Here is a 27,455-nt window from a genome sequence, read left to right on the forward strand (position 1 = left end):
GACGGCGGAAAGACACTCTTGGTGGAGTGGGGAGGATTTCAAGAAGGATGGATCTCATTTCAGGGCAGGATTTGAGAAGTCGTATCCCTGCTGGAGAGCCACATTCAGAGTCTGGTCCAGTCCCGGAAAGTATCCTGTCACAAGAGGGGCACTTTTGTGGTTCTTCTGTGGGAGGTTCTGGGTTTGAGGAAGTGGCTCTGGTTATTTGCTTCTGTACCAGGTCGGGAGGGTAGTTGCGGGATGCGAAAGCTGTTCTCAGGTTGTTGGTGTAATGGTTCAGGGATTCCGGACTGGAGCATATTCGTTTGCCACGAAGACCTAGGCTGTAGGGAAGGGACCGTTTGATGTGGAAGTGGTGGCAGCTGTCATAATGGAGGTACTGTTGCTTGTTGGTGGGTTTGACGTGGACGGACGTGTGAAGCTGGCCATTGGACAGATGGAGGTCAACGTCAAGGAAAGTGGCATGGGATTTGGAGTAGGACCAGGTGAATCTGATGGAACCAAAGGAGTTGAGGTTGGAGAGGAAAATCTGGAGTTCTTCTTCACTGTGAGTCCAGATCATGAAGATGTCATCAATAAATCTGTACCAAACTTTGGGTTGGCAGGACTGGGGAACCAAGAAGGCTTCCTCTAAGCGACCCATGAATAGGTTGGCGTACGAGGGGGCCATCCTGGTGCCCATGGCTGTTCCCTTTAATTTTTGGTATGTCTGGCCTTCAAAAGTGAAGAAGTTGTGGGTCAGGATGAAGCTGGCTAAGGTAATGAGGAAAGAGGTTTTAGGTAGGGTGGCAGGTGATTGGCATGAAAGGAAGTGCTCCATCGCAGCGAGGCCCTGGACGTGCGGGATATTTGTGTATAAGGAAGTGGCATCAATGGTTACAAGGATGGTTTCCGGGGGTAACAGATTGGGTAAGGATTCCAGGCGTTCGAGAAAGTGGTTGGTGTCTTTGATGAAGGATGGGAGACTGCATGTAATGGGTTGAAGGTGTTGATCTACATAGGCAGAGATACGTTCTGTGGGGGCTTGGTAACCAGCTACAATGGGGCGGCCGGGATGATTGGGTTTGTGAATTTTAGGAAGAAGGTAGAAGGTAGGGGTGCGGGGTGTCGGTGGGGTCAGGAGGTTGATGGAGTCAGGTGAAAGGTTTTGCAGGGGGCCTAAGGTTCTGAGGATTCCTTGAAGCTCCGCCTGGACATCGGGAATGGGATTACCTTGGCAAACTTTGTATGTGGTGTTGTCTGAAAGCCGACGCAGTCCCTCAGCCGCATACTCCTGATGCTCAAGTACCACGGTCGTGGAACCCTTGTCTGCTGGAAGAATGACGATGGATTGGTCAGCCTTCAGATCACGGATAGTCTGGGCTTCAGCAGTGGTGATGTTGGGAGTAGGATTAAGGTTTTTAAGAAGGATTGAGATGCAAGGCTGGAAGTCAGAAATTCCTGGAAGGTTTGGAGAGGGTGATTTTGAGGAAGAGGAGGTGGGTCCTGCTGCGACGGAGGACGGAACTGTTCCAGGCAGGGTTCAATATGGATAGTGTCTTGGGGAGTTGGATCATTAGGAGTAGGATTAGGATCATTTTTCTTCGTGGCAAAGTGATATTTCCAGTAGAGAGTTCGAGTGTAGGACAGTAAATCTTTGATGAGGGCTGTTTCGTTGAATCTGGGAGTGGGGCTGAAGGTGAGGCCTTTGGATAGGACAGAGGTTTCGGATTGGGAGAGAGGTTTGGAGGAATGGTTAACTACTGAATTAAGGTTTTGTGGTGCCAGATTGTGTTGATTGGAATTTTGAGGTTTTGGAGGGAGTGGAGCTGGAAATGGGAGATTGAGTAGATGGGAGAGACTGGGTCTGTGTGCAATGAGAGGAGGTTGAGGTTTGCTGGAAAGGTTGTGAAGGGTGAGTGAGTTGCCTTTCCGGAGGTGGGAAACCAGGAGATTGGATAGTTTTTTGAGGTGGAGGGTTGCATGCTGTTCTAATTTGTGGTTGGCCTGTAGGAGGATGCTCTGAACAGCCGGTGTGGATGTGGGAGAGGAAAGATTAAGGACTTTTATTAAGGATAGGAGTTGACGGGTGTGTTCATTGGCTGAGTTGATGTGTAGGTGAAGGATTAGGTGGGTGAGGGCAATGGATTGTTCAGTTTGGAACTGGTATAGGGACTGATGAAAAGAAGGGTTGCAGCCAGAGATGGGAACTTTAAGTGTGAGGCCTTTGGGGGTAATGCCAAATGTCAGACAAGCCTGAGAAAATAGAATATGGGAGCGTAATCTGGCTAGGGCGAAGGCATGTTTGCGGAGGGAATGTAAATAAAACTTAATGGGGTCGTCGTGGGGGTGTTGTGAGGGTGACATGGTATTAGATGGTGGAAAGTGTAACATGAGACTGAAATGAAAATGAAAATAAAAATATATGGGGAGAGATAAAGGTGAACTGGAAAGTAATTGGAGATCTGGTGTGAAACAAGGCGAAAAGGTGTTTGTTACAGCTGGGCTATGTTGGACTTGGGTAGGTAGACAACGATGTGCACAAAGGTTAAGTGGTTGTGTTGCCGCCAAAACACGTTAGAGGACGGAGATATTCGGGAAAATTTCGAAAAAACTGCGTGTAATGTATTAAAAGGAATGGTTTTGTGGTGGCTGATAATGAAAATGAGGCTAACAATTGTCTGACGAAGAAATAATGACGTTAAAAGCTGTGGGAAGTGGCTAAAATTATCAGTGATGTGGGAAAAACGGAAATGGAAATAAAGTGAAAGTTATTAGAACTAGACGAAATGGTTGTTTAATAGGTGAAAGGAACTGTTTGTGAACTAGAAACGGTGGATTTTATAGCAGCGGTATTGTTGAAAGCGGCAAAAAAATTTTTTTGGTTATGGTTTGGAAGTGGGTTACGTATTATTGAGTAAATATAGGCGGGATAAAATTGTATAGCAGATTACGGTAAAAAGGAGAAGGTGAATACAAAGTGAAACTACTGGCAAACACAGAAAGAGAAAATAAGACGACAGAAAAGATTTCGAAATGCAACAGTGACAATAACAAACGTAATTGTTGGGTTCAAATTAATGATATGAATATAACAGAGGTAAACATTCCACGTGGGAAAAATATATCTAAAAACAAAGTTGATGTGACTTACCAAACGAAAGCGCTGGCAGGTCGATAGACACACAAACAAACACAAACATACACACAAAATTCTAGCTTTCGCAACCAACGGTTGCTTCGTCAGGAAAGAGGGAAGGAAAGGGAAAGACGAAAGGATGTGGGTTTTAAGGGAGAGGGTAAGGAGTCATTCCAATCCCGGGAGCGGAAAGACTTACCTTAGGGGGAAAAAAGGACGGGTATACACTCGCACACACACACATATCCATCCACACATATACAGACACAAGCAGACATATTTAAAGACAAAGAGTTTGGGCAGAGATGTCAGTCGAGGCGGAAGTGCAGAGGCAAAGATGTTGTTGAATGACAGGTGAGGGATGAGTGGCGGCAACTTGAAATTAGCGGAGATTGAGGCCTGGTGGGTAACGGGAAGAGAGGATATATTGAAGAGCAAGTTCCCATCTCCGGGGTTCGGATAGGTTGGTGTTGGTGGGAAGTATGCAGATAACCGGACGGTGTAACACTGTGCCAAGATGTGCTGGCCGTGCACCAAGGCATGTTTAGCCACAGGGTGATCCTCATTACCAACAAACAATGTCTGTCTGTGTCCATTCATGCGAATGGACAGTTTGTTGCTGGTCATTCCCACATAGAATGCATCACAGTGTAGGCAGGTCAGTTGGTAAATCATATGGGTGCTTTCACACGTGGCTCTGCCTTTGATCGTGTACACCTTCCGGGTTACAGGACTGGAGTAGGTGGTGGTGGGAGGGTGCATGGGACAGGTTTTACACCGGGACCCCCACAACGACACCATTAAGTTTTATTTACATTCCCTCCGCAAACATGCCTTTGCCCTAGCCAGATTACGCTCCCATATTCTATTTTCTCAGGCTTGTCTGACATTTGGCATTACCCCCAAAGGCCTCACACTTAAAGTTCCCATCTCTGGCTGCAACCCTTCTTTTCATCAGTCCCTATACCAGTTCCAAACTGAACAATCCATTGCCCTCACCCACCTAATCCTTCACCTACACATCAACTCAGCCAATGAACACACCCGTCAACTACTATCCTTAATAAAAGTCCTTAATCTTTCCTTTCCCACATCCACACCGGCTGTTCAGAGCATCCTCCTACAGGCCAACCACAAATTAGAACAGCATGCAACCCTCCACCTCAAAAAACTATCCAATCTCCTGGTTTCCCACCTCCGGAAAGGCAACTCACTCACCCTTCACAACCTTTCCAGCAAACCTCAACCTCCTCTCATTGCACACAAACCCAGTCTCTCCCATCTACTCAATCTCCCACTTCCAGCTCCACTCCCTCCAAAACCTCAAAATTCCAATCAACACAATCTGGCACCACAACACCCTAATTCAGTAGTTAACCTTTCCTCCAAACCTCTCTCCCAATCCGAAACCTCTGTCCTATCCAAAGGCCTCACCTTCAGCCCCACTCCCAGATTCAACCAAACAGCCCTCATCAAAGATTTACTGTCCTACACTCGTACTCTCTGCTGGAAATATCACTTTGCCACGAAGAAAAATGATCCTAATCCTACTCCTAATGATCCAACTCCCCAAGACACTATCCAAATTGAACCCTGCCTGGAACAGTTCCGTCCTCCGTCGCAGCGGGACCCACCTCCTCTTCCTCAAAATCGCCCTCTCCAAACCTTCCAGGAATTTCTGACCTCCAGCCTTGCATCTCAATCCTTCTTAAAAAACCTTAATCCTACTCCCAACATCACCACTGCTGAAGCCCAGGCTATCCGTGATCTGAAGGCTGACCAATCCATCGTCATTCTTCCGGCAGACAAGGATTCCACGACCGTGGTACTTGATCGTCGGGAGTATGTGGCTGAGGGACTGCGTCGGCTTTCAGACAACACCACATACAAAGTTTGCCAAGGTAATCCCATTCCCGATGTCCAGGCGGAGCTTCAAGGAATCCTCAGAACCTTAGGCCCCCTGCAAAACCTTTCACCTGACTCCATCAACCTCCTGACCCCACCGACACCCCGCACCCCTACCTTCTACCTTCTTCCTAAAATTCACAAACCCAATCATCCCGGCCGCCCCATTGTAGCTGGTTACCAAGCCCCCACAGAACGTACCTCTGCCTACGTAGATCAACACCTTCAACCCATTACATGCAGTCTCCCATCCTTCATCAAAGACACCAACCACTTTCTTGAACGCCTGGAATCCTTACCCAATCTGTTACCCCCAGAAACCATCCTTGTAACCATTGATGCCACTTCCTTATACACAAATATTCCGCTAGTCCAGGGCCTCGCTGTGATGGAGCATTTCCTTTCACATCGATCACCTGCCACCCTACCTAAAACCTCTTTCCTCATTACCTTAGCCAGCTTCATCCTGACCCACAACTTCTTCACTTTTGAAGGCCAGACATACCAACAATTAAAGGGAACAGCCATGGGCACCAGGATGGCCCCCTCATACGCCAACCTATTCATGGGTCGCTTAGAGGAAGCCTTCTTGGTTACCCAGGCCTGCCAACCCAAAGTTTGGTACAGATTTAGTGATGACATCTTCATGATTTGGACTCACAGTGAAGAAGAACTCCAGATTTTCCTCTCCAACCTCAACTCCTTTGGTTCCATCAGATTCACCTGGTCCTACTCCAAATCCCACGCCACTTTCCTTGACGTTGACCTCCATCTGTCCAATGGCCAGCTTCACACATCCGTCCACGTCAAACCCACCAACAAGCAACAGTACCTCCATTATGACAGCTGCCACCCATTCCGCATCAAACGGTCCCTTCCCTACAGCCTAGGTCTTCGTGGCAAACGAATACGCTCCAGTCCGGAATCCCTGAACCATTACACCAACAACCTGACAACAGCTTTCGCATCCTGCAACTACCCTCCCGACCTGGTACAGAAGCAAATAACCAGAGCCACTTCCTCAAACCCAGAACCTCCCACAGAAGAACCACAAAAGTGCCCCTCTTGTGACAGGATACTTTCCGGGACTGGACCAGACTCTGAATGTGGCTCTCCAGCAGGGATACGACTTCCTCAAATCCTGCCCTGAAATGAGATCCATCCTTCATGAAATCCTCCCCACTCCACCAAGAGTGTCTTTCCGCCGTCCACCAAACCTTCGTAACCTGTTAGTTCATCCCTATGAAATCCCCAAACCACCTTCCCTACCCTCTGGCTCCTATCCTTGTAACTGCCCCCGGTGTAAAACCTCTCCCATGCACCCTCCCACCACCACCTACTCCAGTCCTGTAACCCGGAAGGTGTACACGATCAAAGGCAGAGCCAAGTGTGAAAGCACCCACCTGATTTACCAACTGACCTGCCTATACTGTGATACATTCTATGTGGGAATGACCAGCAACAAACTGTCCATTCGCATGAATGAACACAGACAGACAGTGTTTGTTGGTAATGAGGATCACCCTGTGGCTAAACATGCCTTGGTGCACGGCCAGCACATCTTGGCACAGTGTTACACCGTCCGGGTTATCTGGATACTTCCCACCAACACCAACCTATCCGAACTCCGGAGATGGGAACTTGCTCTTCAATATATCCTCTCTTCCCATTACCCACCAGGCCTCAATCTCTGCTAATTTCAAGTTGCCGCCACTCATACCTCACCTGTCATTCAACAACATCTTTGCCTCTGCACTTCCGCCTCGACTGACATCTCTGCCCAAACTCTTTGTCTTTAAATATGTCTGCTTGTGTCTGTATATGTGTGGATGGATATGTGTGTGTGTGCAAGTGTATACCCGTCCTTTTTTCCCCCTAAGGTAAGTCTTTCCGCTCCCGGGATTGGAATGACTCCTTACCCTCTCCCTTAAAACCCACATCCTTTCGTCTTTCCCTCTCCTTCCCTCTTTCCTGATGAGGCAACAGTTTGTTGCGAAAGCTAGAATTTTGTGTGTATGTTTGTGTGTCTGTCGACCTGCCAGCACTTTCATTTGGTAAGTCACATCATCTTTGTTTTTAGATATATTTTTCCTACGTGGAATGTTTCCCTCTATTAACTGAAATGAAAATGATGAAGAAAATTAAGAGCCAAAAGACTAGAAGGGAAAAACTTCAAGGTGAAAATCAGTGGTGGAGTAAATAGAAGAGAGGATATACATATAAATGAGGAAAGAGAGAAAAAAAATTTGCTGGCAAAGGGAAAGTACACTATCAAACGTACATGAAGCAGAGCTTTTATTATGTTTTAAAAATGTATGCTGACCAGTAATTTTGTCATTTAAGAACAGCCCTTTCCAACTGTGCTACCTGAGAACAGCTCAAACAGTTCTAACTGTCAGTTTTGGTTTGCCACTACTGTATATCAGTTACTATCAGAGGAATAAATACTGACCAAGGAATAAATACCAACAGGTAGTTATACAGTATAATTTTCCTCCAAGATTACAGTAAATCACTGCTTTAGACAAGTGTTTCCAGTGCTCAGAGAAGACTGGGTACATAAAATACATGTGGTTTGGAGTTTCAAGGGGTAGCTTTATGCTGGTAAATACTCTCTGCTCAGGCAGAAGACCATCTTCACATGTCACTGAAGAGAATTTTGCTGCACTGCACAAACTACAGAAGGAAGACCTTTGGATGTAACACAACCACACAAAGAATTCCTTGGGTCAAGCTGCACCCGCAATCCATATCATTCTGCAAGGCAACAAAGTGAAGCAATTTTGTTCTCTATAGGTACCAAATATCATATTTCAGACACTCAAGCTCTATAGTAGTGGAACAAAAAGTTTTTGGAACATAAAAATATATGTAGCAGTACAATAATCTTTGTTTAGCATCCTTTTTTGCTGACACAAGAGCCTGAAGGATAGTACAGAATGCTTCAATTGTCACCAATTCTGCCAGTGAAAGATTTCTTCCTTATTTGTCTATTACAAAAAGAGAAATATAGTGATACCTTTGATTCTGTCTTATGTATTTAAATAATGTATTTACAAGTGCATGTTAGGGACATAAGGCTCTTTCTTACATTTAACTGGGAATTCCTAGTATTTTATCGTGACATTCACTATGAAAACGTATGTTAATGACATTTTACATGAAGTGTGGCATCAAACAGTTAGAATTAGTTATAACAAAAACAACAGAAAAAACAGAAATTCTATGACAGAAAAAAAAACAAAATTATCAGAAATATTTTCTGCCTGATTATGCAAACAATTAATCTTATTATTGCCCAAATATGTTTCAGCACATCTGTGCCATTATTAATTAATATCTTATGTGCAGTCACTTATTAATTGTGAAGATAGTACAAAACAATGCATGGTGACATGTTACTTTCATATCAAATAAATCAGAAACTAAGATTGGTAATTATTTATTCAGTGCATGTGATACTGGTAGTGTCTTGAAAATTCACCACGTTAAGATGAAGTATTTCCATTTCCCTCACAGCTTTGTTTGACTCACAGAAGAGCAGCACATAAATGCTGAAAAGTCTGAATAGTCAGATGTTTGAAGACAACCACCAAGTATCTTACAAAATTCTTCTTAGAAAGTTTCAAGAATCAAGATTAACTGTAGAATATACTGCAGCCCCCAACATGTAACATTCATATACTGACTGCAAATATATGATTAGACTAATCAATGTTGTTCATGGGAAGTACTCTCTATCACACACTTTGCAGTGGTTAGCGGAGCTTGGATACATACGTATCTATATAGTTATATATGTCTAAAAAGAAAGATGATGAGACTTACCAAACAAAAGCGCTGGCAGGTCGATAGACACACAATCAAACACAAATATACACACAAAATTCAAGCTTTCGCAACAAACTGTTGCCTCATCAGGAAAGAGGGAAGGAGAGGGAAAGACGAAAGGATGTGGGTTTTGGAGTCATTCCAATCCCGGGAGCGGAAAGACTTACCTTCGGGGGAAAAAAGGACAGGTATACACTCGCACACACACACATATCCATCCACACATACAGACACAAGCAGACATATTTAAATATGTCTGCTTGTGTCTGTATGTGTGGATGGATATGTGTGTGTGTGCGAGTGTATACCTGTCCTTTTTTCCCCCGAAGGTAAGTCTTTCCGCTCCCGGGATTGGAATGACTCCTTACCCTCTCCCTAAAACCCACATCCTTTCGTCTTTCGTCTTTCCCTCTCCTTCCCTCTTTCCTGATGAGGCAACAGTTTGTTGCGAAAGCTTGAATTTTGTGTGTATATTTGTGTTTGATTGTGTGTCTATCGACCTGCCAGCGCTTTTGTTTGGTAAGTCTCATCATCTTTCTTTTTAGATATATTCTTTTTAGATATATTTTTTCCACGTGGAATGTTTCCCTCTGTTATATTCATATAGTTATATATGGAAACACATGATCACTAGAGCCCAGAGACGACAGCGGCTGCATGTGTGAGTTATGCTTGTGTGACTGTGAAAGTGTTTTCTACTTCTGATGAAGGATGTAGTATGAAAGCTGAATGTTTCTAGCATTCTTTTTCATTGTGCCGGACTGCGACTCAACACCTCCTCTATATGGTGATTGCAATTTATCCTTTCCATATTGTTGTTATTATCCACCTTAGTGATATAGTTATATAAACCACAAAATAGTAAATTGAAGCAAGAACAGTCAATTATTATCTGAATTTGTTGAATTATCTACAGTCAGAATTACCTAAATGTTCAAAAAAACTAAAATATTATTAAATGTCAATAGTTATGATATTTAAATATTAAAAATCTCATAGTAATTATACTGAAATTTTACTCAACATTATACACAAATAATGGCAGTAAACATTGCTTGACATAATATCAAACACATAAGAAAAAGATTTTATTTTCACACTCTAGACCTGAAGTACCCTTTTTCAGAGGACAATAAAAAATTGCTGGGTGGAAGTGTGACACAAGCATAAGCAGTCTCCAGAAAACCAAAAAGTGCAAAATATATACACAAAACATACAAATCATAATAGTAGCACTGGCAAAATAATTAGAATTAGAGCTGATTACCACAGACATAGTGCCATAGTACATAGCATTAATCTAAAGGAGGCCATTTTTAACAGTGCTTGAAACGTTCATTTCCATCGACATTACACAGTCACATAGTCAAAATACCAGAAACTGAGAACGTGTTACAGGAAAGCAAGATTGATAATACATCAGCTGTTTCTCATAAAGAAACTATGTAGATGGAGAAATGAGTGGCACCTTAATTTTCAAGGTGAAACAGGAAAAAGTGTTGCAAAACAATAAAAAAGACAAGAATGAAGGAATATACTGTCAGAAAGTAAGAGTGGTGAAAAAAAATGGGGTGAAAACTGAATAGTACAAGAGGAGGTGAGTTAAATAAAAATAAAGATCAGAGATAGCAGAAACAGGAAAAAACAAAGGGAAAGAAATGATGGGAAACAGAAGAAAAACTTTTAAAAACAAAAAGAAACACACACACACACACACACCTACAAATGTGGCAACAAATAACTACTTACCCTATGTCTTTCCATTGCACCAATAATTAATGGAGCAGTTCCATTACGTATTATTTTCATTTTAACCTCATCATTTCCAGCTAAATTTTTTAGTAACCACAAACACTGCTGATTGATTTTCTGCAAATCAGAAATTAAATCAAACTGAATATTATTACTTCTCTCCAGCTGTGAACAACAGATTTTACAATATATCTTTAATTCTATTTCCTGATAAATAACCAGTATTTCAGATTGTCTACTTCACCCTTGTGAAATTCCTTGTAATTAGCGTCCACATGTGCAAGAGATTAAAAGAGCACCAGTTCCACATTTATTGTCACATTAGCTGCTTCATTTCTCACTGAACTTTTTTCCTAAGAGTCATAATAACAGTAGCAGATGATCACTATTTATGAACGTAGAGTGATTTAGATTTTTGTGACTGGTTTTTGTGGCTTGAATCAATAAAAGAAAAGCTGTCAATTGTGTGATTCAACAAAAATAAGTGAATGTGCTCAGAACAGATGATACAAAGGACTTTCTGTCTAAAGAGACAAAATTGAAACTAATAACAAATGGTGCATGCAGTTTATTGAATGTTAATTCGCTAGGATGCAGGCTTCTTGTGCTAATCATCTTATAGAACAGTGAGATCTTAAGATTTCACAATTCTCGTCCCCACAAATAAACCACTGCATCTGGATATTTCAGTTTCTAAAAACAACACATCTTGGTATATATTATTTTTTAAGTTTCTTTAGTAATTGACTGATGTATACTATTGAACAGCTGTAGAATTTGTGGACTTTGTACACAACTTATTACACTAATATTAATTACAGTTGCAAAAGAAGAAAAGTTTGTGTGGGTATTGGAAAAAGAGGGATGGGAAGAACTTACGTAACCGGCAGTAAGTCATGCAATAACAAATAAATAAATAAACACAGAAATATCACCAACAAGTTGCATCTGAATCTACAATGATGGCTACCAAATCCATGAATGATGTTTGCTGTTCAAACAATATACACTTTATGTTATCCCAGCTCGCTCTATTTACCTTGTGCAGCACCCAGATGTCTCAGTGCTGCTGCAGTATTTTTATATCTTAGAGATTACTGGACTTTGAGTCATGGACTCTGCAAATGGACAGAAACCCTACACTGTTTAACTCTGTCCATAACCAAAATCATATAACAATGGTTACATGTAACTCTAAGAATCAGTATATTGCAACTTGGAAGGTATTTTAATTTTTATGCAGTACATCTGGAAAACTCATCAACTTGAGAGAGAGAGAGGGAGGGAGGGAGGGAGGGAACGGGAGGGGGAGAGATAGAGAGAGAGAGAGAGAGAGAGAGAGAGAGAGAGAGAGAGAGAGGGAGGGAGGGAGGGAGGGAGGGAAGGAGAGGGAGAGAGAGAATGGGGAGGGAGGGAGGGAGGCTGAATTATTCTCAAGCTAAATTACAATGTTTCACTTCTTGTTGATTTTTTGGTCAATCACTAAGAAGCAAAGTGTGTGACAACAAATGCTACCAACTGCATGAAAATGTGGTTGGACTATAAATCACTCATCCCAGAAAGAGTGATGCATATGTTGTTATATCCCACTTTCCTTTGGGCACTTCACTGAAAACCCAAACCTGCATTTTGAAGATGGAAACTATCAGGTCAGTAGAAAATTTTTGTTGTCTAGGCATTACAATTATTTTAAGTAGAGGGGAACATATGTATATGTAAGACACTGAAATGTGCATGTTTTAGGTCCTATTATATTGGTATTTTGAGTCATCATATTTACCACAGTTACTCTCTTAGACCTTGAATAGGTGATCACCCAAACATCCCTCGTCGTAAGATGTGCTGCTTTGCATGTGAATGTCTCATACCACTGTTTTCAGGATGAGCGATTTATATTCAAAGCACATTTTCATGCAGTCCTGAGTACTTCCTTTACAGGATGAGAAGTTAACATGAAGAACCACTTTCAGATTTTGCTCATACAGTCCAAAGCAGAAAATAATTAAACAATGTTATCTGTAAGTTGTTACATTTCCTTAAAAATAACTTCTGCTATTAATAAGCAATGACAACAAATTGGACTTCCTTCACCATAATCAGCTAATTGTTTTACAGCAGTGACGACAACAAATTGGGACTCCTATATCATAATCAGCTACTTATTTTACACCATTATCTTCTGCATTATAATCTATTTTCTATGAGAGCTTGTGAGTCTTTTTTTTTTTTTTTTTTGGTGGAAAACTGCTTTACTCTTGTTGTGGAATATTTCCTCTCTCCTGTCTTTAATACAAGAAAAAATATAATCCTCAGAAAATAAGACTATCCAATATGGTGACAATGAGTAATTTTATTTTTGGAATTACCTACAGAAGGAAGACTACTAAGCTGACAGATGTCCGAAACATATTTATTTCATTGCAGTTTATGGCTGAAAAATTGTTGCTATTCAGTGGTCAAGAAATGAGTTAGTAAGACTTTCCAAATAAGTTGTAACTGTTCAGTCAATGCCCTTTACATCTCAGACTCTCTCTCTGCTTGGGTTATTGTAAGTGATAAACTGATTTTCTGTATAAGACACAATATCTGTATAAGATACAACAAAACATATGTTGATCACAAAAAATGGAGAGTGCAAGTGATATACGTGATATGTCAAATGTGGGCGAAAGAACGTCAGTAATCAGCGAGCTGAAGCATCGAAACTAACAAATACTTCTCCAGAACCACATGCATGAGTTAACAGTGCTGGAAATTGCCACTGAAGATGCTTCCCAAATAAAGGAAGTGAAATGTGTATGGCAATAAACACACTACCTTCAATTAGTTGCATAGACGGAACATACCTCCATGAAGATACAACTCAGTTAATTAGTATTGTACAATTCACCTCTAAAATTGTTCTTACATAACATTCAAATGCCAACAGCTGAAATATTCTTACATTTCAATGATTCAATCTGGATTCAGACCCAACATTTGTTGACAAAATGCCACAGGACTTCCTGACTTGAACTTTCTCCAAAACTTTTTTGTCATCACTGCACGATTTATACTTGAGAGTGACTAGTCTCACTGTTTCACCACTCTAACCAAACATCAGCAATATGAAGATTAATTTACACTCTTTTGACTCCTAGTTTAATTTTTTCAGTTGCACTAACCTAGTACTTGTTTTCTATTTGATATAAAAATCATTACTCACTGGCTGCAACGAAAACATTCCACAGACACCTGTCTCACATATTACATTTCATGCTGTGTATGGAAATACGTCACACCTTTTGCTTTGGCAGGACTTATCTATAGCCTGGACACTGGCTGAGTCAGAGCAGATGACATGAAAGGCATTTATGACAAACACAAGTGCTCTTTGAAATGAATTTTGCTGTTTTAAAACCAGTCATGCTTATAAAAAAGTAAGGAAAGTAACTATTACAAGGTAAGTAAGTTCTTCGCATTAAAGATTTTGCAGCCGTGGATCAACATCCCATGTTCAAGAATATGGAGAAAATTAAGTAAAGTGGATAACTGCACACCTTTTAGAGCCCTCTTCAAAGACTTCGGAATTCTTACACTCATTATCCACTACATTTACCCCCATAATAGCATTTACTGTTAACAATAACAATCAGTTGTGCTGAGATTTACACAACTGCAATGCAAGACCGAAAAGCAATTTTCATCTGACTCAATCTCTTTGTCTAGGGTCAAAGTGGAGCTCTATATTCTGGTCTAAACATCTTCAAGAAAAAAAAGAATCTGTACAACCTCAAAAGAAACTTTAAAAATACATTCCCAATTAGCTACTTCTACAAAATACCTGATTATCGCTATTCAAGGACTAAAGAGTCTGAAAGATTGAAGACTAATGCTTATGTTTAGCTACTACTTCTTTAGGTTACCTGATTATTGAGATTAAGGACTGAAGAGCCTGAAAGTTTCAAGACTAATACCTATGTTCATTTTAAATAAGGCTCTATTATTAAAAAAAAAGAAGATAATTCTTACTATTTGATAAATACCAATGCAGACATGTAAATGTGAAGTCAGTAGTTGGACAAAATCAACAACTGTTAAATTTGAGAAACAGCATCTTATTTCAAAGTAGCAGTTGTCGTCCAATTTTACTCTACTAAATTTACCTGATGAACACAACTAGCATACGGCAGTATGGTGGCAGTTTATTGTTAATATGTACAGATTTAAATTCTAACAGCTGCTTTACTTTTGTTACTGAACACCTTTACTCGTTCGACATCATTGAAAATTAGCTCTCTAGATAGGATCTACAGAATATGATAACTCAAATAATCAGTCAGTCAACTTATATTTAGCATTAGTAAATATTTTATGGATGATAAACGGGAGATGCAGGAATCAAATATCTTTGTATAGGCCATCTTCTTCTATTTCACTGAAAAGTATCTAGCAAGGATACTTAAAATAATTGCTTTAGGCTATAATATTCTTCACATTAGTACCATAATGTTACAATATTTGATAAATTTAAGCCTTTTAAATATCTCATACTAAAATAAAGTGCGCTCTTTGACTTCTTTCACCATCTCAGATACTCATATTGTGCAATACATGGACTACAATTCATTTCATATACTCCAAGAAACGCAATATTTTTAAACACAGCAGACAAATAATTTGCCAGTCTTAATGGTGACAAAACTTAGCCCATCATAAGGACAATGTGAACAGGAAATCTTAAAAAATGCATGCTGTTTATATATTTCAATCTGTCAGGTCATGAAGGAATATAACGCACTATTGTGCACTATAATGACACACTTGGGAATACCAAAGGTACTATGTAGATTTTTAAAATTATTTGTATTACTTTTAAGTAATTATTTTATGTGTATCTTCTTCCATTAAAAGCGTAGTTGTACTGACACATTTGAAATTACGTAAAAATATTATGAGTTATATTCATATATACGAAGTCATGTGCAACATTTGGTCAGTTCTTGCAGCTAGATAAAAGACTAAAAGAAAATAGCAAATAAACAAATATAGGTTGCAATTATGATGACTAGCAGTGTATTTATACCTATAGCCTCACAACACCATGTGAACCACACTAGTAACATTCTGTTCGTCACCCAAGACTTAAGAAATTCAATTACTTCTTCCGCAGAGGCTTCGATTACTTCTAATCAAGTCCTGAGATAACAGATATCCTTACCCAAAATCCAACCCTAACCCTAATCCTAACTAACCTATGCATTATCACAGTTCGTCAGTATGTCACTCCTGCACTCAGTCATGCCCCTATAAGACTTTCACTGGTGGATGGCCTGAGTGTAAGACCTGTCCTGTACATTCAATCACCACCTCCTATTGGAATCTTTCCACATGCATTTCTGAACAGATCAAAAGTATGGTCATATTTGCCAATAGCCATATCACCTACCAGCCATACAGATATTCATGACTATTCACTTTTACATTAGAATATTCATTTAATCATTAAATTATCCAAGTACATCTCCTGACCCATCCAAAATTCTCAATGTTCTTATACACTGATAATCCAAAACATTATGACCACTGCCATCTGTGAGAATGAATGCCACCCGGTGATGTCATAGGCACAATTGGTAAGGAATGTGTGTAAGTAGAACAGAGATTAACGTGGAATCATTCTCACGACAATACGGGGAGCAAATGGGGAAACCCACTGATGTAAGTGACTTTCTCAGGTGACAGATTGTTATGATCCAACAGTTTGGAACAAGCATCTCAGAAGTGGCACAGCTGACTGGTCGTTCATGTGCTACAGTCATGTGCATCTAGGGAAACTGGTTGAAGGATGCTGAAACATGAGCAGATAACAAGATGTGGGGACGTCCACACCTCATCACGGGAAGTAGACATCAGACTCTTTAAATAGAAAAGGTAGTGATATGTGGTAGAATTGACAACAAAGTACAATGCTGGACTAGGCACAAATGTTTCACAGCACACAGCTCTGCACACACTGGTGAATGTGGGGACTCCACATCAGTCAACCCCTCCACGTTCCAAAGTATTGAACGATACGATAAGTTACAACTGTAGTGGGCATGTGACTAGCAAGATTGGACTATAGATAAATAGAAACTTTTTGCCAGATCAGATGCATCATCATGTCATCACGTCAATGGTCATGAAGGTCAATGGTCATGTCAGGATATGCCATCATCCAGGCAAATGGCTGCTGAAAACCTGCGTCACACCATGGACACAGGTTAGTGGTGACAGTGTTATGCTGTGAGAAATATTCATCTGGTTTTTCAATGGTCTGTGGTAGTAATCAAATGCACTATGGCACCTGTGGACTATGTGAACATTATTACTGACCACCTGCAATCCCTTCTCAATGATGTATACCACAACAACGATGGCATTGGGCATCAGGGTAACTGCATTACAAGGCCAGAATCATTCTACACTGGTTTGAGGTGTATGACAGTGAACTCACATTCATGTCATGGCCGTCATGAATCTGAGGGAACACATCTAGGATGCTATCAGATGCCAACTCTGTGATCACAAACTATCGGTCCATAATTTACAGAAATTGTGAACCTGTGAGAAGATATCTGGTGCCACATACCTCCAGAAACCTATTGAGAATTTGTCAAATCCATCCTACACGGAATTGTTGTTGTACTGTGATCCAAAGGCAGACCAACATACTATTAAACAAGTGATTATACAGTTTTGGCTCATCTTTGTAGCTGTATCAAACAGAAAACTTCAACAATGGCTTCAAAACCCATAGTTTGGACTAAAACTCACTCCTACTCCTCCTCCTCCTCCTCCCCCCTCCCCCCCCCCCCTACAGAAAAAATCAGATACTCTTAATTACCCTGATGGGAAGTGATCCTTTGTTCACACTATCCACCATGGTTAAATCTTTGCTAGTCATCATCCTTTGAACCTGTTTCCCTTTCTAGTCATTTTTCATAACCCTCTCCAGTTCCAACTTTCGAACCTGTTTCCCTTTCTAGTCATTTTTCATAACCCTCTCCAGTTCCAACTTTCAACTCATCTCTCCTCCTCCTCCTCCTCCTCCTCCTCCTCTCTCTCTCTCTCTCTCTCTCTCTCTCTCTCTCACACACACACACACGCACGCACGCACGCACGCACACACACACACACACCTTATAAAATTTCAACTATTTTTAGAAATTTACATTCCATCCAAATGGTGAAATATGATTATCAACTAGCCTCTTACCTCACTATCTGGGAAATTGACCATAACATCATTAATAAATATAAGTCCCCCAGCTTCCTCCACTAGCTGACAGAAATCATTTGTTACTACCAGTGCACTTAATGTTGAAAACAAACTGCTAAGTGTTTCTTTATCATCTGGGTATTCTGGAAAAATTAACATCAAAAGCCATTAGCCACTCACAGAGAGAGGGTTATAGGTACTAGGTAGCAATTAATATTGAAAAATATTAAGAATATCCTATTTTATCAATTAATACCATGACAGTGAACATCAAAGCTAACAAAATTTTAAGAAATACGTGTATCACATTCTTTGAATATAAATTCAGTCGGAATATTCAAAGAAGCAGGTACAGCTGATCTATTGCTTTAGGGACAAGCAATAAAGTAGTTACCAATTTATTTTTAGCATATCATCTCATCAACTCGTTTTAGTGCAGTGTTATTTCTGTAGCAAATGTAGGATATCACAAACATGAAAGTATATTTGTGTAAAATGTTCTATGCTTTGTTACAAAGGTTTAAGACACAAAAAATAATTGTTTTTATTTTGGTTGCCACAATGTGTGACACATATAAAAACTAATAACTTGTTCAAAATTAAATTCTGTGCCCAGCTGCAATCTCGTATTTGCCAAACTATGCATGGTTTCTCTGTAAGTTGTCTGTTGTGTTCTATCTTTTAATGCTCATATTATACTTATTCCATTGTATTAGAGCAATTCATTTGAAGTTGGAAAGCATGTCTCATAGAAGCTCCATTATTCAAATGCAAAACATGTGACAGTTACAATGAAGATGTATCTGTAGCATTAGTAATTATGGAAATACATCATGGGAGGGATTACAGACTAAACAACAGTACGCACAGAAAAAGCACAATCAATTTTATCTGTCCATCATTTTACATGCAAATTTTGTTTGTCCATCATCATTTATGTGCATTCCAAGAATGCTACAAATGCCAAAAATGTGTGCAGTAAGTCGTTAGAGGCATATGAAGATTCTGGACTCTCCAGGAGAACATGCTTACTAAGAATCAACTTAACAATAGTCAATATACTGGGTCACATGACAAACACAAGCCAATAATGGTTGGTTTGGCAAATTCAAATATTCCTGCCACCGGAGACGACCTGAACAACATAACTGCAAGAAACAAAAGGTAACATTTGCTGCAAATCACCACCTGTTAACACTGTTTTCAGACAATGTATTAATGTCATAGTGAGGAATCTTGATAACACAGCAGCTTTCATCAATGTAATATGCAAATCAGATTGACCATAAAATCTACTAGCTGAAACAAATTGGAACCATTTTCAAGTGATTCTACCCCATAATGCAAATGGCAGAGACATTTATGTTTTGTTACAATGGAAATGTTATGAACTGGCGTGTGTGTGTGGTCCTAAGGGACCAAACTGCTGAGGTCATCGGTCCCTAGACTTACACACTACTTAAACTAACTTAACATTAAGGACAACACTCACACCCATGCCCGAGGGAGGACTCGAACCTCCAGTGGGAGGGGCTGCACGATTAGTGACATGGCGACTCTAACCGCGCGGCCACTCCGTGCAGTAATGATTTGGCCAAAGGTGTGACATACAAAGGGGTTGTCAATGACTATGTACCATGTTCAGAAGGTAAGCAGACTCTATCAAGCTAAGAGAATCACAAATTACTTCATTTGAATCTGTGTGAGCCAGGACATTGGGCATGCAGCACAGAACCAAGGTACTTTCTAACTATTATCAATGATCACTTAAGAAATGGTTTTTTTAAACACACTTATATACAAGAATCAGTTAACATAAATTATTTGAACTTCCAAGAAACTACAACTACACCTATACTCTGCAAATCACTGTGAAATGCAAAGCAGAGGCTACTATCTGTTGCACCATTTTTTTTTAGAGCTTCATCCGATTCCATTCAAGTCTGAAGCATAGAATGAACAATAGCTTAAACATCTCTTTGCGCATTGCAATTACATTAACCTTGTCTTTGTAATCATTACGGGAGCAATATGCAGGACGGGATGCTGTAGTAAATTCCTAACTCTTGACTTAAAGCTGGTCCTTGAAACTTTGTAAGTGGGCTTTCTTTCATGAAAGAGTTTTCATCTATCTACATGTTACTGCCAGTTTTGATCTTACAGCAGGATTTGTATTGTATGCATTGAAAACTGAAACAATTTTGTAAATATGAAGTTAATGAAAAATGCAGTTTGACTCAGATGACTATTTCTCAATGTAGAACAAAATAGAGAATCTGAGCACTACAGCAGAACAAATGTTGGAAGGGACAATTCTTGTCACCACTTTTCTTGGATTGTTATCAACATGAATTGATATAAATCACTTATGAGAAACAACATAACAATCCCCTCAACAGATCAGTTACAAAGACACTGCAAAAATACACTTCCTGAGGCAGCATGGTCAAAAAAGAACCCAGATCTTTGACACCTAAGAATATCTGGCAGTAAAGTGTAGGGCTGCAGCCACATTCCAAGGGGTAATGAGCACAAGGAGGGCATGGAGAGCAGCAAGTACATACTTGTTGAATATATGTGAAGAAAGCACAATACACTGCTTTGTTGAATCTGTTTACAGAGTTTATCAATCGCAAGGATAATAGTTCAAAAGAATAGAGTGAAGCCGCAGTCTTCAAATGATTAACAAAACAGGGCAGAAAATGTATAAGATGTATAACAATGCCAATTTACAAGAGCAGAATCATATATTTATTCCATTTGTTGAGAAAAATGAGGATAAAATAACAGAAACAGAGTTGGAGAAGGTTGAATCAAAGATGATGATGATGATAGAACTATTTGAGTGTAAGACATCGAGGTATTTGGTGGCCGTATCATAAATTAAAGACTCTTTAAACAAGTAAAAACTTAAAGAGACATAACCTCTTATGGTAGTCGCACAAAACTATTCATTCTTAATGAATACTTTGGGCCACATCAGTGAATTTTGCACTGAGAAGATCTCCCAAAATACTTAACCTAAGAAGATGGCTAAGTGTGTTTCTTATCAATTTAAAGAGTAATCACACTTAGATCCACTGGCACTGGAAGAAGCATTACAGTCTAAAGCAGGAACGTCCAAGCTTTTAGCTTACATAAGCGAGACTCGAAGAAGAGAGTAGTTTTAGGCCACACACAATATACTTCTTGGGCTACATTGATATTTGCTTTTGGCTGCATGCTGCCTGAGTGCTGCAGGTTGGACAGCCCTGGTCCAGAGAGTCTCATAATTCGTTACCAGCAATCAAAAAAATAATTACTATTGCACAGAGAAAATCAAGTGTGAGAAATGGTGGCTATCTTGATGGACAAAATCAGATGATACCAAATGAAATCAAGAGGCATGTTGCAAACTGTAAAACACATCCTACTCTCAAAGGACTTGAGTGTGAGTTCATCTCAAATCACCAGGTCATGTCGACTCATGGTCATGAATTTCTCTGGGAAAAAATATATATTAGACCTTTACATCATAAGGGTTAAGAAATAAAGTATTTTCATTTTATCTTAATTTTTGTAAATGGTACAGCCCTTTCAAAAATATATATTTTGTAAATAACTCTTAAAACAGTAGAGAACAAGAAAATATATTACTAATAAACAAAAAGTATTGGAGACCTGGCAGATGTTTTGTGTTAAAGCTCTTAGTGCACTGGAATTTAGTTGACACCTGTACACTTATGGGTTTTCTTTAACTTACAAATTTAAGACAAAAATAGGAATTTAAGTTCATTTCTCCACTTAACATTTTTTTTCTACCTGAGAAAGTCACAGAATGCTATCTTTCCTGTCATATTACCGGATACTACTGATATAATTATAAACAGTATTTTCTCTGTGGCAGCTATCTGTATTATGTAAATATTTATTGCTAAAAATGTAAAAAATTGCATTTTTATGAGTCTTTACAAATTATCTCCTCAAAAACCACCGTCTGAAAACTTTTGATAATTACACAAAATATTGTTTGGTTCATATGTTAGTAGTCAGTGCAAACACAGTGGACAATATTTTTCTGTGCAAAGTGTTAAAAATTTTTAACATTCTGCATATTTTGCATCACTGAATTTCTAGTGCAAAATATGCACATTGGCAACACTGTTTCCAGCACTCTTCTGTTTATAACAAACAAGTGAGAACTTGCACATAAGCCATTCTGCATTAAAAAAAAAATAATAAAAAAAAGGTGGTGTTTAATAAAAGTGAAAAACACTTCACAGTTGTTGGAAATCTGTCAGAGGTATTGCAAAAATATCTTGGTCCTCAAGTAACACTATTAGCATCACATCCATTGTGCAGGAATTGCCCTCACCACAAGAAGAAATTTGGTGGCAACCCACCTGAATTATTACCATCACCCAAATGTGAAACTGAAGAACACAGTGCAGATGTTTGTATTCCTGGGTGTGAAGTAGTTGATGCATTCAATCTTAGCATTTCTGCTGTAGCCCCTACTTTACCCCCCCCCCCCCTTAAACATAAGAAGCACAAGAAGAAAACAGTATTTAAAAAGAAAAGTGTAAGAAATTGAAACAAGTTTTACACAAGCAACATCTTCAAAAGTTTGTGAAGTGTATAATGTAGATGCACTTGGCGCAGAACCTGAAGATAGTGATATGTGCATGAAATATGATGTGTGGTTTCAAAACCTAAATACTGCTATCTCGGCAGCCACCTATACTGAGAAGGTACAAATACTGACAGTGACACAGGGTAGTTAACCCATGCAGCAGATGCAGAAATACATGCCCACTTCCTCACATTATTTAATTTCAAAAGTTCATAAAATAAAGAATGAGTAAGGTACTTGGGCATGCCCAGATTCTTACTGTGGGCATCCATTGCAAGATGATATGCTTACTGTTGCCCTGGAATATTACCTAAGTGAGACAAAGATTGCAGCAGCTGAAGTCCTAACCAGGCTGATGTTATCTCTGTTAGTGAACATGGTGAAAAAGTTAAAAAGACAAACAGATATATGACAAGACCAATAAAAGAAGCATATCTCCTGATGAAAAAGGAGAACCCAAATTTAAAAATTGGTCTCACAAAATTCCACTCCTTATGACCGAACTGTGTAAAATGCCAGCCAGTGAAGGAAGTACGAATATGTAGTTACTGCACTAATTTGAAACTTGTTTGTTCCACCATAAGCAGTGTCACAAGAGAGAAGTTCACAGAAATGGATTTGATACTTTTGTGTATATGTCAAGAGACGCAAGGTAAATGTTGGTTGTAGGAGTGTGCAACGTGTTCTGGTGCTGAAGTGATGACTACTGAAGCATTTCATGCATTGTGGAATGGAGGACAGTCGATGAAGAAGACAGTAGAGCCAGATATGTTTGTTACAGAGGTTAGGTATTGGCTCATGAAAGGAATAGCTCACCATCATACACAGAGGATTCCGAGACAGGCCATGGAGAAGTAAAATCAGCCACATCCCAGAATACTGACACATTATTTCTTCAGTTCGACTTTGCTGAGAACTGGTCTGTTGCTTTGCAGAACAAAATTCGAAGTCACCACTGGCATACATCGAGGAAGGTCATGAAGAAGTAAAATCATGACAGAAGACAATAATAATTTGTAAATAATATCATAAAAACAAAAATTAGTATAAATATTCTATACATTTCATTTCTGTTATAAAATGCTTTAGAACAATTATGAATTGTTTTCCCACTCACTTATAATGCTGTAAAGTTATTATTTTGATTCAGAAATACCAGTTTTGCATGACATTTACTTAAAATCAGCAATCATTTTAAATATTTAAATGCCCATGATCTTTTGGCCTTGAGAGTAGAGCTGGGTCTATCTAAAAAATTTCTCACATTTTACAGAGACAAGTATTGCCCACTCTGATTGTATATTCCCTAAGTACAATGACCAACTAATGTACCATGAAATGTTTTGAACATTTAGGATGGGGGTTTTGGAGAAAATAATTTCTAAATACCCAAAAAATTTCATATTCTTTGAGCTTTATGTACAAATATTTTGACAGTTCAAGAACTTCATGCATTAATTTCATAGCTGACAGTTAGCAGTCCTTCCACTTCATCATTTCTCAAGACAGTTAACATCCCTTGACTATTCATATTTTCAAAACATAATTTTGAAATTCACAAAAAGTTACAAATTTCCATAGTTTATTTTTCCAAACAAATTAAAAAAGCTCAGAAGTGTGTATGTATTAATCATGTCTCTTAGTATTGGGAACAAAATATTTATTGAAAATAAATTCAGATCTCTATCACTTTTGGTTTCTTTATTACAATTTTTCGATTTTCCATTTCATTACGACATTTTCACAAATACTCTCATTTAGAGAGGTCTGTAGTGTTTTAACAAATCATGAGAAAAGCAAAATACTTTAGTTTTGGAGAGGTATTATGTGGAACTCCAACATATTTTTTTCAGCAAACACATTCACTCTTGACCTTTATGATTTGAGATGAAATCACCCATGAACAAAGGGTAGGTTTAGATAACGATGAAAATTTAACACCAATGATTAGGTATAACTCACTAGATATCTGTATATCTAAAAACAAAGATGATGTGACTTACCATACGAAAGCGCTAGCAGGTCGATAGACACACAAACAAACACAATCATACACACAAAATTCTAGCTTTCGCAACCAACGGTTGCTTCATCAGGAAAGAGGGAAGGAGAGGGAAAGACGAAAGGATGTGGGTTTTAAGGGAGAGGGTAAGGAGTCATTCCAATCCCGGGAGTGGAAAGACTTACCTTAGGGGGAAAAAAGGACAGGTATACACTCGCACACACCCATATCCAACCACACATACACAGACACTTCTGTCTTCAGCTACTCGCATGTAGTTACGCAAGGCGGGTGACCTTGAACGAGCTTCGCCTGGCTGCCGCTGGGCCGCGGAGGATCGCGCTCTAGTTCTAACAGAGCGCGATCCACTGTAAAAGGGTGCGGAAGTTGCGGCAACGCTCTTCCGGTCGAGCTCTGATTGGCTGGCTGGGCTCTTATCAGTAGTGACGTCCAACGCTGCTGCTTATCAGTAACGACTACTGCTTGCAGTCTGCTCCTGAGGCCACTGCATCTCTGACTGTTCACGAAGCAACAGCATGTTACAGACAGCCATGCCTTTCTGTCTGTGAAGATACAGATCGAGAATGAGACTTATAATTTTTTATTATCTACACACTGATCTTGCCAAAAGCCGAGAAGCGAATCTTCTTAGTGTTGTAGCTCCCCGTGGCACTCTGGGATGCTCTCTGGGTCACTCTGGGATGCCCTCTGGGTAAAGCTGTGATGATCTCTGGGGCCTCAACACTATATTATCTCTATCTTCTAAAGGGTGCGGGAGTTCCGACTCCTGGGGAGGTGGGTGGGTGGGTGTTATTGCATGGCTGTCTTTAGTTATTATTATTTGTTTATGATAGGTTTATTTCTTCTATTACTACATCATATTTTAATTCATGTCTTTACTTATTTTTAATTTTTATCTTAGGTTTATTTGTTGTACTACATAGAAACAGACACGTGTCTGTGTATGTGTGGTTGGATATGGGTGTGTGTGCGAGTGTATACCTGTCCTTTTTTCCCCCCTAAGGTAAGTCTTTCCGCTCCCGGGATTGGAATGACTCCTTACCCTCTCCCTTAAAACCCACATCCTTTCGTCTTTCCCTCTCCTTCCCTCTTTCCTGATGAAGCAACCGTTGGTTGCGAAAGCTAGAATTTTGTGTGTATGATTGTGTGTCTATCGACCTGCCAGCGCTTTCGTATGGTAAGTCACATCATCTTTGTTTTTAGATATATTTTTCCTGCGTGGAATGTTTCCCTCTATTATATTCACTAAATATCTGTTTAGATTTACTACTAGGCATGATTTTCATATGGACCATTTAGATGCAGTTACTGTTTTTCTTGGAGTTGACTTTGGTGAGAAAATTTACGGGAAAATTTCGGAAATTACTCCACTTACTAAAACAGTTAAAACTATATGTGCCTAAAGACTGGAAAGGTAGTTTATTGTTTAAAATGAGACTGTTGCTATAATCAAGCTGATAATCTTCACTTTCAATAGCTTAATGGCAGATCCTTGAGTTTATCAGAGGAATCAAGGTAAAAAGATATTCTTTGTTGCACTTTAAGTGGATGACACACTGATCTTTGCTAAAAAATTCATGACTGAAGAACGTTTACAAAGGAAAACTTAAACTCTAAGACCTTGAAAATTTTTCAAACTATTTGGATATATAATATGAAAGATAGTAAACTTGAGCCTCTGTGGACAAATTAAAATCATTACATAAATCAGATTTGAGAGAAGAACTACACAAAGGACTGCAATCTGATCTGAACACCTCCAGAAACGAGTTCTTGCCTACAAAATAAGTTTCAAAGAAGAAGAAAAAGAATGAAGAATTTTCTTCATCGAAAAAACAATGGTAGTCTTGAGTATGTATAATGTGTGATTAAACCTGGTCTTGCATATGCTGTTCATGTGGTACGTCAGTTTAGTGCTATCTCTGACATGCATCACATGTAAGTAGTGACAAAAATTCTGCATTATCTTGAAGCAACCAAACACATGAAACTGTAATTCTCAAAAGAAGACAGCCATCTTATTGTTGACTGTTCTAGCACAGACTGGACAGGAGATGGTCATGACTGAACATCCACAACATGATTTTATTTTGATCACATGAAGCAGCAAATTCATGAAGCAGGACAAAGGAAGCAACAGTAGATCTTTCAGCAAATGAAGCCGAGTATTTGGCATTGACTTCAATATTTCAAGAAGTATCCAGGCCACAAAGTTTAATGTAAGAAATATCTTTAGTTAGCAAAAACTTGGTATCAAACTCACATGTGATGTCAATGGAGCAACAGATTTTTTGCCAATACAATTTTGCAACATATCTTAATGGATTTGATGTCTGGTGACATGACAAAGGCACTAGAAAGTCATGCATTTTCAATTTATTGGCAACTGGACTATAAGCTTAGTCATTACAGATTCTGTTTGGTGTGTAAAAGTTTAAAATTTACAACCAGCAACATTTCCAACTTTTCCAAGTTACACAGGATACTGTGTGTGCTCTATGGCACATTGTATTTTCAAATGTTTACTTTATAACTTTTAATTGGCTTGGCGAGTAAGTTGCCAGAGTAGTAATTTAAACCTCCAGGATTCAATCTTTTACATCTACACCTGTACTCTGCAAGCCACCTCGCGGTGTTTAGGAGTGGGTACTTCGTGTACCACTAGCACTTCCCCCCTTTCCTGTTCGAACTGCAAACGATTGGCGGGAAGGACAATTGCCAGTAAGCCTCCGAGTGCACTCAAATCTCTCTAATTTTATCTTCAAAGTCCTCTTGTGAGATATACATAGTAACATACACTCTCAAAGAATAACCCACACCTTGATGCAAAACACCTCTCTTGTAGTGCCTGCCACTGGAGATGGTTGATCATGTCTGTGATGCTTCACACTTACTAAATGAACCTGTAATGAAATGTGCTGTGTTCTCTGGATCTTCTCTATTTCCGCTATAAATCATATCTGGTACGGAC

The 27,455-nt window shown here is 39.3% G+C and overlaps 1 protein-coding gene across 1 annotated transcript in view; it reads right to left on the minus strand.

Annotated features, from left to right (window-relative positions):
- The window catches only part of LOC126259785 (armadillo repeat-containing protein 6 homolog), a 108,938-nt gene that overhangs the window by 31,971 nt on the left and 49,512 nt on the right, over positions 1-27,455 (minus strand). The window contains exons 3-4 of the mRNA XM_049956793.1: positions 17,847-17,992; positions 10,604-10,723 (exon numbers count right to left, since the gene is read on the minus strand). Of these exons, the coding sequence (XP_049812750.1) occupies positions 10,604-10,723; positions 17,847-17,992 (266 nt within the window). The remainder of the gene's footprint in view (positions 1-10,603; positions 10,724-17,846; positions 17,993-27,455) is intronic.

Source organism: Schistocerca nitens, chromosome 5, assembly GCF_023898315.1.
Source record: "Schistocerca nitens isolate TAMUIC-IGC-003100 chromosome 5, iqSchNite1.1, whole genome shotgun sequence".
Lineage (NCBI taxonomy): Eukaryota > Metazoa > Arthropoda > Insecta > Orthoptera > Acrididae > Schistocerca > Schistocerca nitens.